We start from the raw sequence: 13,778 nt of genomic DNA, 5'->3' as shown, positions 1-13,778 counted from the left end.
TAAAAAAACTTAGCAAGCTAAAAAATAAGCTCTTAAACCACCCTATAAAATAAAAAAAAAAACTTAAAGTTAAAAATATTATAATACTATATTTATAAATATATTAAGCTAAAGTAAAAACTTATAAAATTATATTTTTATTTTAAACCTAGTTTATATTTACTTAACTATTTTTTATTAAATTTTTTTAAATTAAACTTTGCACTAGGCTACCTTTTTATTATTTTATTTTTATAATATAATAATTTTATTATAAGTACTTAGCCTAAAAAAWTTATTATTATTATTTACCTTTTATAAGCAAGTGCTTATTTTTAACTATAATTTATAATTAAACTTTTATACCTTATACCTGCACCTAGCTTTAGCTTAACTTTATTTATTTATTTTTAATAAATAATAAATATAGCCTAATTATTTTAAATCCCTTTTAATATTATTTTAGTTAATACTTTTTTATTACTTAATATAAGCCTTTATAATATTAATTATTACCTAGGCACTTTACTACTTATTTTAAAGTATATTATTATTTTAATACTATAAATATAATTTAATACCTATTTAAAAAAAAACTATTTTAATAGTAATATAAAACTAAAACTAAAATAAAAATATAATACTACTTTAATATTATAAATATAATTTAATACTAATTTAATAAAAAATATATTGTTTATAATATAAAACTAATACTAAGGCTAAAATTAATAATATTTTAATATTATAAATATAATTTAATACTAATTTAATAAAAAATATATTATTTATAATATAAAACTAATATTAAACTAAAATAATACTAGGCTTAGTAATAATATTTACCTAAAAGTAATATTAATTTTTTTAATTAATATTTTCCTACTAAACTAATAGCCCACTAGTAATTATATTACTTATAATAAATAATTACCCAACGCCTTAGTGTTGGATAACTATTACCTAATTATTATTTAATAAAATTTCATTATATAACAGTTAAATCGCCGTTGGCCGGGACCCCCCGGAACCGGCATGGTTATACCATACACTGTCCGGATTTGCCGCGTAGCTCCCGCCGCAGAGAAATATAGTGATCACCACCAAGGCCTCAAGGGCTAGATGACAATGAAAATAGATAAACTGGCATCAAGGCTCGTATCAAGAGCTCTAAGAGAAATCTCGGCCGTTAGCTCATGAGCTAGACCTCGAATGCCAGCTGTGGAATAGCGCAATTCTACGTCTCGTATTAGACCTCACTACCATAGTCGTCTAAGATCGGAATGCATTGCGTGATGATGCTGCTAGCTGCTCAACGTTGCTACTACTATATTGTGCCTGCTATGGCTTCGATCACAGAAGCTCTGCTACTCACCACTACCGGGGTAGCCTTCATGATGGTGAGGCGAATGACGCTTTTGTCTGGTGTACCCTATGATCTGCACAGCTGGACTGGGCTACCGTATCTACGATATCTGGGGGGGGGACGACAAGTTCTTTGCGAAAGGGTCTCTAGGGCCAATGCCCAGTGAACCCGAAGTCAATTTTCTAATCTTTTCTCTTTCGCCTTTTTTTCTATCATTTTCAGAGTTTTCTATATCAGCCCCCACCACTCCTTCACCAACATCCCACCAACGCACCCAGCTGCTATGCTATCTATCACACCCATTCCACCCTTCCAGCCTCCCAGGATCCAACCCCCACCACCGTCCCATACCCATCTAGTCACACCGCGGTCCAAAAAGCACCTCATCAAACAGCACCTGCCCCTGCAACTCGCTCCCACCCTCCCCAAAGCCACAAACAGCCTTCAGCGAAATCGTCATATTGCGCTCAGGAGGCGTGATCTCGCCAGTCAGAGGCGCCCAGTCCCCAGCCTCCTCAACAACCAGGCTCGCAATCTCATGCTCGCCCAGCAAAGCGGAAACCGTGCACCCGTTAATCAAACCAAACGGCTCCACGAGGCGGAAGTGCACGGTGAGCTCGTAGGGGACTTCGTCGTCGAGCCAGTAGAGGTCTTGGTTCACGGTGCCGATGGGGTACTCGGGGGTTGTTGCGATGGTGCTGGACACGGGCATGGATGTTAGAGGGGGGAAGGGTGTTTTCAAGCTGGTTGGAGGACGTACACGAATTGGTCGCCCGCGTAGGCGTCGCCGGAGCCGACCCAGGCGGTGGTGTAGTAGGGGTTTGCGCCGGGGTACCAGAAGTCGAAGCCGCCTTCGAAGGAGGGGTTGTTGATGTCGTTGCAGGGCATTTTGGTTGATTGGGATTGAATTGTTTCAGGGTTTTCTGTTTCTGTTTCTGTTTCTGTGATCGATGAGGGAGAGGACAATGCGGGTGGTAGAAGCGGGTTTATATAGCTATAGCATCACCATCAAGGGGGCTGTGTAACTGTAGTAGGATACACAAAGTAAACAAGCTCTCTCATCCAAGACGATGCAGGGTACAACCCCCCCACTGCAGGTACACGTATAGGCGAATGATAAACAGTGCAGCCTAATGGTTTAGTACGTATAGGCATTTGGGCATCTATGGCGCCGGGTATACATCGAGTGTCAAAGTAAACAAAGTCCGTCATTCAAGACCATTGCCAGTATAATCCCCACTGCAGGTACACGCATAGCCCAATGATAAACAGTGCAGCCTAATGCTTTAGTTCGTATAGCGACTTGGCCCCCACGATCTAGGGAGTAGTGCCCCCGCTAAGCGACGGGCGGACCCTGAGTCTAGCGGGCCACACCAATAATGGCGGGCATTATACGGGAGCCTAGTACAACCTCAAGCTATGCTGTGGAGAAGGAGGCTTAGAGCCGAGTTCTTGGCCTACGAGCTCGTTGCTCAGGGTCCAGGCCGGGGAATGCGCGATTATTCCGATACCTATATGCTGTGGATACTGGCTTCGGATGTTGTATAGATTGCTTAGGCAGACATATATCTCGCAGCACGATTTCACTTTTATCGTGTAATCATTTAGAAATTAAGAGGGGAGGGAGAATGGAAGACAGCTTGAATAGGTAAAGAAACCCGGTCAAATAGAAGGATACGGCTCCTACAGAAGATCATACAGTGAACGGATAGGAAGTCCTTACAGACCTATGTGTTTCCTGAGGATCAACACTATGTGAGGAAACTACGAGACTGATTGCCTATTGGAGGATTCCAAGGTTCCCGGGTGATGGAGGATGTTTTAATAGGGATTTCTGTGATACTTTGAGTGAACGAAAATAGAGGAAAGATTGATGGTGTATAGAAGGGGTTCATATCATCCCACCTGCAGGATGGGACGCCTAGGGGGTTGTGTGACTATCCATCCCGCCGTTGGCTGGTTCGGGAATATGGTGGAGTCAGCGTAGTCTTATTATAACCACGTGATTTATAATAATATTATAATAATATAATAAGTAACTATAATATTATAGTATTTTTTAAAATTTATATATATAATTAATATAAAAATATACTAGTAAAATATAATTACTTATTAAAAATATATTATATATTATTTTAATTTAAAAATTTATTTTAAATTATATTTTTAATAATATATTAGCTAAGTGTAAGCTATATTTTTATATTTTTTATTTATTTTTAGTAAAAATATATAAATATATAGCTGGATATGCTTTTTAAGGGGGTAATAATAAATTATAATAAATATATAATAAGATTTTTAATATATACTTTTTTAATTATAAATTTAACTTATAAATATAAATTTTTTTTATTACTTTATATTATTAAAAAACTAGTTTGCCGGCTGCATCCTGTTTATTTTATATAAAAAAATAACCTAAAAAATATTAGTTTTAATAAATATTAAAAAAAAAATAAAAATTAAGCTATAAATTAAAAAAATAATATTTACCCTTAAAATACTTATAAAATAATAAAAGTTATTATAAAAAAAAGTTAAACTTAGTTATTAATATTTATATAACTAAAGGTACTGTTACCTGCAACCTTTTTTTTAATTTTAACTATTTTTTTATTATTTTTATTTTTTAGCTTATTATTTTTATTATTTTTAAAATATTTTACTTTTACCCTGGCGTCGCGAGCGTGCAAATAATATTAATTATTAAATATATAAAATTATTTAACTTACTAGCCTATTTTACCTAATAGTAATAAATTTATAAGTATAAATACTTATAAAAATAAATTTTATTATCCTAGGAAGGTATATTTTAAGGTAGTTTAAATTATATATATATATTATTATATATAACTTTTAATTTATAAATAAACTAGGTAAAGTGCTAGTATAGCTAGGGTAATATTAAATAGTACTTATAAAAATTTATTATTAAAAGCATTTTTTATACACCTTTATATTTATAAAGGTTTTTAATATAAGTTAAATTAAAATAATATATAATTTAATTATGTATATAGTGGTTAAAATATTAAATTATATATAATAATATAAAGTGTTTTATAGCTATTACTTTTATTAATATAAAATATATAAAATAAATAATTTCTAAAAGTTAAATAAAATTATTTAATATAATAAATTTATTTAAAAAGGTATAATATATTATTTTTGGGATTAGCTAGCTAAAAAAATATTAATATTTATTATAAGTATTAGTAAAGGGTTTTGCAAAGCTAAATAAATATAAAAAAATATATTAGCCTTATTATTTTATTTTTTAAGATTATACTTTATTATAAGAATTTAATTACTAGTATTTAAAAAAAAGTTTAGGTTATTTAAAGGGCTAGTAGCTTTGTGGTTAGTAGTAGTTAAAAAAAACTTAAAAATAATACTAAATAATATAATGTTAAACTAGGAAAAAAAGGTAATAATTAATAAAAAAGTTTATATTTTAGGTAAAAATAGTACTAGGTAGTAATACCTTTTTATTTAAAAAAGTTTTTTTAGGTTTAAGTAGTCTAGGTAATAGTATTTTTTTAAGTTTAATTAATAATAGTGTCTTTTTAATAACACTAGGCGGCTATTTAAAAAATAAGGTTAGTATATTATAGGTTAAAGGCATGGTTACTATAGGTATTTAAATAATAAAAAAATAAATTATTTTAAAAAAATAAATTTTAAAAAACATGGTTATTTTTAAAATTAAAAATAAAACTAAAGGCAGCGGGTGTGTTAGAATAAGAAAGAATAAGTAAATTATAAAAACTAAAGGTAAATAAAAACTACTATAATATTTTAGTTTAAGGTAGCTAAATTTTTATTACTAAACATAAGTTCCCTAAATTTATTATACTTAAAGGATTTTATAATTATAAATTAGCTTTTTATTATAAATAAATATATTATAAAGGTTAAAATTAATAAATATAAATCTTATCTTTAGCCTGGAGGTATTTAATTTATATAAGTATATAATTAAAGCTTAAAAATAATATAAGTAATTATTTATTAACCTAATATTAATCCTGTCCTAATATTATATAATATTATTAAATATTAATAATTAAAGCAAGCTTAAGAAAATTATCATGTAAATATATTATAATGTAAAAAAATACTAGTAATAATAATAGTATAGTTTATAGTAATAAAAAAAAATAAAAAATATATTTTAGTATTTTTTAGCTATTAGTTTTAATTCTTTTTTTAAAAGGGTAATTAAAAAATACTTTATTACTAGGGGCGGGATATTTTTTTACTTTTATTTTTTACTAGGCTATTTACTAAATAGTAGCTTTTTAAAATAACCTTTATTTAAATTAATGTATTTCTTATTTATTGCTAAATAATTTTAAAAGTTTAGTAGCTTTTTTTATATAGTTACTAAAGTTTAGTTATTAATATTATATAAATTATTATAAAGCTTTATTTTCGCGGCTAGATATACATAAATATTTAAATAATAATTAATTTATATATAGGATAAAATAATAGTAATATTAAAAACTTATACTTAATAAAAAACTAGTTATATTTTAAAAACTTATTATAGTTAATAAGATCTTGTAACTAGTACTATATTTAAAAAAAAATAAAAATAAAAAAGGCTTTAAAAAAATCGTTAACTAGCTTTTACTTTACCTAAAAGGTATTTTTAATAAAATTAAGGTAAAAAATAGCAGGTTACTCCGCGCGCGTTTTTATTTTTATTAATTTAATATAATTTTAGCTAGGTTAATTAAACTATAATAATATTAAAAATAGCTTGGGGTACTTACAAGCATTTACTTTAGTATTTATAACTTTTAATTATAATATATATTATAATAATATAAAAATATATTAATAAAACTAAAGCTTTTTTTATTAGTTAAAGTAAGCTTTTTATAAATAATAATATTTAGTCCAGCGTTATAATAAAACTAAATAAAATAAAATTATTAAAGTTAATATATAAAAGTATTTTAGTAGGTTATAAACTTTTTTTTATACTAAAGGGCACGGGGGTGTTTAATTTTAGGTATTTATAATAAAAAAAGGATAATTATAGCTAAATCTACCTTTTTATTAATAAGGCTATTTATTTTTATTTATAAAATTTTAGGCTTATTTTTTATACTATTTAAAATTTTAGTTTCCGCGGGTGTTTTATTCCTACTACTTTTTTTTATAAGTAATATATTTAATATGGTGGAAGTAGCTTTATATTATTTATATAGCTAAAAGTGGTATAAAAACTTAAATTTACTTTTAAATTATTAAAAGTAGCCTAGGAATTTAAATTTATATTTATAGTACTAGTATTTTAATAATATTTAAAATATAGTATTTAAATATTTATTATATAAAAAATTTTATAATTATTAAAAAAAAAAGTTAGCTATTTTTAAGTTATTTTTAAAAATAATAAAATATTAGAAACTAGGTACCTTTATTAGCTTTTTTTAAATAACAGTAGTAGTAGTAGCAAAATCTGCCTTTTTTTTAATAGCTATAGTAGTAGTAAGATTTACCTTTTTTTTAATAGCTATAGTAATAGCAAGATTTACCCTACCTAGGGTTAATATTTATATTTACTTTAAGTAACTATTTTAATTAATTTTAATAGCTAAATTTTTTTTTTTTTTATTATAATAGGATAAGATTTTACCGCTATATAAAATAAAAGTTTAAAAAAAATAAGATATAATTAAATTAATTTTATATTAAAAAAAAATAACTAGCCGGGGAATAACAGGCCTAGGTAAATAAAATTTTAAGGTTAAATTAATATAAATTAACTAAAATAAATAATTATAAAAGTTTATAACTAGTAAATAGTAAATATAGCAGGGCTAAGCCCTTATTATTATATAATTTTAAACCTATTTTAATAAAAGCCTGGTAAAAAGTAAAAAAATTATTTTTATTTTTTAAATTACTTGCCTTAAATATTTTTTTACTACCTTTTAAAAATTTTTAAAATTAAAAGGTTATTAAGGTTACTAGCCTAGGTAAATTATTTTTTTTACCTTTTTTTATTTTAATTTATTCTAGCCTGTCCTAGCCTGTCCTAGCTAGTTTTAAAATTAAAAAAATAGCCTTAAAACTTTTTTAATATTTTACCTAAATTTATTTATATTTATTTTTACCTTTTTTAATTACTTTTTAATACTAGGTACGCGTATTTATTTTTAATAAATTAATATTATATTTAGTAGTAGGAGTATACTATAAAATATAAAAAAATATATTATTATATTTTACTAGGGTTAATAGCTACTTTTTTTTAATATTATAATATATTAACTTTTTTACCAGCCCAGGGAATATATATTTATAAAAATTTTTAAAAATACTTAATAAAAAAAAGCGTGTTTTTTAGTACCCCTTAATTAAAATAACACGCTAAATATTTTTAAATATTACCTAGTATTTTTTAAGGCCTAGCTTAACCTAAAGGTTTAAATAATAAATAACTAGGTAATTAATAATTAAATTAAGATTATTAAGCCTAGTGTATTAAACTAAAACATAATATATATATTTTATACTTAATAGGTACCTTTTATATAATACTAATTATTTTTAAAAAAAACTAAGATATAAGGCAACTAAAAACCGCAAGCTTATTTTATTAAAGTAACTATATAAATAGTAGTGTAAAAAAATTATAAAAAAAATTAAGATTATTTTAAATTTTAAGATCACACACTAGAACGCGCTATTTTTAATTAAAAAAGTAAAGGTAAAGGTAGTAGTAGTAATAAATACTGTTTAAAATAGCTTATTTAATATAAATAAGGTAAATAATGCGGAGCTAACTAATATAAACAAGGTAAATAATATAAATAAGGTAAATAATGCGGGCAAAGCAAAAAATATAAATAAGGTAAATAATATAAAGGTAAATATTTTTAAAAATACCTTTACTTTTACTTTTATAAATATAATAAATATAACTAATACGTCTGGCATGATTAAGATAATTAAAAATACTAATATAATAAAAATAAATATAACTAAAAATATAATTAAAAATATAGTTAAAAATATAGCTTTAAATATAGTTAAAAATATAGTTAAAAATATTAAGTTAAGTAAGACTTTTTTTACTTTAGGTATAATACTGCCCCTAAACTAGGTGCGCCGTAAGAATATTAATAAGTTAAAAAAAATACCTTAATAATAGTATACTTTTATACTGCCTTTTTTTTACCTAATACTTAAATTATAATTATTTAAATATAATATTATATAAAGTTAATATAAAGCACTTGTTAAAGTGCTATAACTTTTAAATAATATATTTTTTATTATATTACTCCTTGCTTTCCTAGGCTAGCTTAAAAAAATACTAAAAATTAATTTTATTTTATACCTTTATACTATATTAAGGTGCCTATGGTTAGTATAAAGTTATAAATACTAAGTACTTTAAATAAAAAACACACGCTAGATACTTTAATATAAATATATTTTATTAATTTTATTCCCCTTATTTTAACTCTTGTAAAATCCCTGTTTTTTATATAATAAATTTATTAAGAAATAGCAAAGTTTATTAATATACTTATAAAACTTTAGCACGGCGTTGCCTGGGGTTTTTTAATTTAAATAACCTTTAAATAATTTATATAATATTCTAGGCCTGTTAATAATCACACTACTATACTTTTATTAAACTTTATTTAATATAAATATTAAAAGCTTAATTATACTTATATATTTAACTCCTGTATATATATTAGCTGTATTAACTATATTAGTATTAATTATATATTATATATTATTAAAGTATGTTTTAAAAATATTATTTTTTAGCTTTAAGTTTTTTTAAAAATTTTTAAGGTGCCAAGCACGCTTGCCTTAACTACTTAATATTTAGGGTTTTTAATAAATTTAATAAAATTACTTATTTATAAAAACAAGCATGTTTTAATTATAAAATACTAGCTTTTTTTTTATAAGCCTCGCGTGACTTTTAATTATAAATACTAAAACTTATTATTTTAGCCTATAATATTATTACATGGTTATTTTATTATTTATTATATTTTAAATAAAAAACATAAGCTCCGGGCTCTTTACCTATTTTTTTTTATTATAATAAATAAAAAATTAAAGTATATAGCTACTAGTATTTTATAAATTTTTTTACTTTAAGCACCCTGCCTATATTCCTTTTATACTAAATATTTATAAATAAATTTGGTTTGTACTAGACTATATATAAATTTTTTATAGGTATTTATTTTATTTTTATAAGTATAATAATAAATAAGTATATAAAACTATATAATATATTTATAATTATACTAGGTTTATATAAAATAAATTTTAAAAATATAATTAAAAATTTTATTACTTTTAATAAGCTTAATATAAAAATTAAGATAATATATAATAATACCCTGCGCAAGGTTTTTATATTTATCCTAGTATTTTTTAGGGATATACTATAATAAAATATTAATTATGGTTTATTAAGCCCTACTACTTATATTTCTTGTTAGTTTTGCCTTATTAATAAGTTAAGCTAATATAACCTAAATATTAATTTAATTAAGCTTAAAAGGTATTATAACTAGACCTTACTTTTATATTAACTTGCGTATTAAAAAATAGGTAAAAAAAAATTTAAGTTTTACTAAAAGTATAGTTTAGTATTTTTTTTTTATTTTTATTTAAAATAGCTCCCGCTTAAATTTTAAAGCACTTTTTTTTAATTAATATTTATTATACTAATAGTGCTGGCTTAAGCTAAATAATATATATTTTATTATTTAAGCATGTATTTATTAAATATAAAAAAACTAGATACCTTACTATTTTATAATACTTTCTTTTTTTAATTAATTAGTAAAGATTATAGTTACCTCTTATGCACATAAAGTTATATTATTTTTAAAAGTATATATATATATATATTAATAGTTACTTTTTTATTACTCCGCTGCTATATAAAAAGATATTAAATTAATAATATTTTTTATAAAATAATATATAAGTTTTTTAAAAAAAATAAAATAACCCTAAAAATATTATTACTAGTATTTTTATTATTATTACCTAGAGTAATAATATAATTTAGTAATATTTTATAAAGTTTAAAAATTAATATTAGCTTAAATATATAATTAAGCAAGTATAAAGTAAAGTTTAATATATAGCTAAAGCCGCTGCTATTATAATAAAAAAAATTATATTATACTAATCTTAGTCTTAATTTTAATCCTAGTTTATTATAATAATAGTATTAAATTAAAAAATAACACTAGCTAGTAATTAAAGTAGCTAAACTAGTCTTATATTAAGGTAATTAATTAAAACTAAAAAAAGCAGGGGTATAAAAGCCCTTTAGTAATAGCTTAATATATATATAAAATTTTATTATCCCGCGTAGTTTATTAAGTATATAATTTTATAAAATAATAATATTCTTGCTAAAAAACATAAAAATAAATAAGTTTATATAATTTATAATTACTTAATACTTTTAGTTTATTTTAATTTCTTATTTTAAATTTAAGTCTTATATTTTATTTTATATTAATAAGGAAAATTAATATTTTTAGCTTTTAATATTTTTATTTATATTAAATTTTATACCCTAACTTTTTTTACTTATTTTACGTATAAGTATTTTAAATTACCTAACTAAATGTTATTTTTACGTGTATTAAAAATAAAGACTAATAATTTATTATTTTTAAGGTATTTAAAAATTAAGTTTATTATATAAATTACCACGAACTTAAATAAGATTTACTTTTTAATAAATACCTTTTTATATTTATGTAACTTTTTTTTAATAATATAATAAAAAATAATAATATTTTAATTTTAAAACTTTAAAATCTCGCGCAGTATTATTTAATAATTTTTAAAATAATATAATTACTTGGTTTTAGGCTATTAAAAAAAATAAAAATAATAAAAAAGAAGGCTTGGGGTACTTTAGCCTGGTGTTATTATTAAATTTACTTTTTTATAAAAATATTTTATTATTATTTACTTTACCTAATAGTAAGGTGCAGGCTTAAATAAGTATTTTAAAGTAGCTTTACTAGGCCTTAAAACTTTATTAATTTATTAATAATATTTACTTAATATATTATGCTAAATATGGATTTTTACCCTTTATAAAAATATTAAATAATATTTAATAATACAGGCGGGTTACTATAAGCACGCAGTAAGTAATAATTAACTTTATTTTATTTTTTTTTATTTTACTTTTATCTTTTAATATTATTTTTAGTCGTGGACTTTTACTCTTACGTAATATTATTTACTTTAAGTATATTTATTAATTTATTTTTAATATTTTTAGGGGCAAGTAATATATATTTTAATAAAGCAGTATTATTACGTACTAAAAAGCTTTTATAAAATAAATTAAATTATTTTTTACTTATTAACTTATAAATAAAAAATAGCAAGTATTCGTGCGTTTTATACTAGTAATTTTATATTAATATATCCCGCGTAATACTATTTTAAATTTATTTTATATATAAAAAATTAAAAAAAAGATTATGGTTGGCCTTTAGTTTATTAAAATAATATTTTATTATTTAATTTTAATTTTAAATATATTACTAGCAGTGCTACTTTAATTAACCTTAAATAGCTTATTACCTATAAATAATATTACTAATATTATAATAATATACTATAATTAAAATATAAAGTTTTTTTAGCTAGAAATATAGTGGTAACTTAGGACATAAATATAAATATAATAATTATTAATATATTTTAATATAAATAGATTAAACTTAATTTAATAGCCGGGGGATAATATATTATAAAATAAATATATATAATAATTATAGGTAATTTTATTTATACTAGCTAAGGTAGCTTAGGTAGTTTATTAAACTTTGCCCTTATATATTATAAAAATTAAACTTATTATACTAACTTTTTAGGTTTAAGCCCCGTGAAAAAAAGCTTAATTAAATCTATAAATTTAAGTATAATAAAATATATAAAATTTAGCTAGCAAGGCGGAGAGTAAGGGTACCCCCTTATTTTTTTTTTTAAATTTTAAAAGTATATAAAATTAAGTGGCAAGCCTATATAAAATTTTATACCTTTAAAAAAAACCTTGCTAACCCTAAAGCTAATATAAATTATATACCTTTTTTTATAGTAATTAAAGTTATTTTTTTTTATTTACCCTTGTCTTGCTTACGGCCTAATTACACTTATTAACTTTAAGTATAATTTTAAAAAATTTTTTAGTTATACCTATGTTTATTTATAACTATTTATAGTTATTTTTTTTAATACTTAAAAATACCTTAGCGTATTATTACTAGATATATTTTAATAACTAAAACTTTTAAGTAGGTATTAATATATATTACTAAGTATTACTAGGTATATTCTTTTTTTTTACCAGGCTTTATTTAGGCCTTAATTTCTTGTTATAATATTAGTTTTTATAATATTTTTAACTAGGATTTTAAATTTTTTATTTACTTATTTTTAAGAGTATTTAGTTTAGACCTAGCTTATATTTTAGTATTTAATAATAATTAATTATTTTTAAGATCCCCGTAATGGTAATAAATATTTTAACCTATTTAAAAATTAAAAGTTAAGTTAATTTTATTTAAACAGTAAACAAAGTATTAAAAAAATAGGTAAGTTAATAAACTTTTACTATAAAAACTTAAGTTTTTATTTTTTATAGTATTACTTTATTTATATAAATATTATATAGTTTAATTTAAGCAAGAATATAAATAAACACCCCCAGACATGTTTTTAATTTTTTTATAATATTAAAAAACAAGCTAAATAGCCTAAGGTTATTTTTTTATTTTATAATATAGTAATAATATAATAAAAAATAAAAAAAGTAAATTATAATAATAAATTAAAAGCCCTAAAAAACTTAATGCTTAATAACTACTTCGCAAACACTTTAAAAATACTAATTAAGCTATAAATAATAAATAAATATTGCTAAAAATAATATTAATAATAATATTAATAATAATACTAATAATAATGCCGAGGGTAATACCAAGGGTAATATAAATAATACTAACCTAGAAAATACTAGCTAGTAAATAAAATAATACTAAGAATAATATTAATATTACCTAGGTATTAATAATACTAAAGGTAATACTAAAAATAATATAAATAATACTAAAAATGCTGCCCAGCGGATAATAATATAAAAAATAAATAATAATAAAAATTTAATTTAGGTATAGTAAATAGCAGTGCGCTTTACTAGTTTATAAACTTATATAATAATTACTAACTTGCCTATATTAATATAGTAGGTTTCCAGGTGTTTTATAATTTAATTTTAGTGTGTTAGGTATGTTATACCTACTTTTACTAATACTTTTAATTAAAATAGTAAGTTAACCATGTAATATAATTTATTTTAGTAAGCTTTTATATATTT

At 22.3% G+C, this 13,778-nt stretch overlaps 1 protein-coding gene across 1 annotated transcript; it reads right to left on the bottom strand.

Moving 5' to 3' along the window:
• Window positions 1-1,700: 1,700 nt before the first annotated feature.
• On the bottom strand, window positions 1,701-2,233 carry DSM5745_08550 (uncharacterized protein; the record flags this gene model as incomplete). The annotated part of the gene is made up of 2 exons (XM_026750566.1): window positions 1,701-2,043; window positions 2,106-2,233. The coding sequence occupies 2 exons, from the start codon at window positions 2,231-2,233 to the stop codon at window positions 1,701-1,703; spliced, it is 471 nt and encodes a 156-aa protein (XP_026600579.1).
• Between the last annotated feature and the right edge of the window lie 11,545 nt (window positions 2,234-13,778).

Source organism: Aspergillus mulundensis, assembly GCF_003369625.1.
Source record: "Aspergillus mulundensis strain DSM 5745 chromosome Unknown scaffold_10, whole genome shotgun sequence".
NCBI classification, from domain to species: Eukaryota; Fungi; Ascomycota; class Eurotiomycetes; order Eurotiales; family Aspergillaceae; genus Aspergillus; species Aspergillus mulundensis.
Note: the sequence above shows the minus strand (reverse complement) of the source record. Positions and strands in the feature narration are given on the sequence as shown.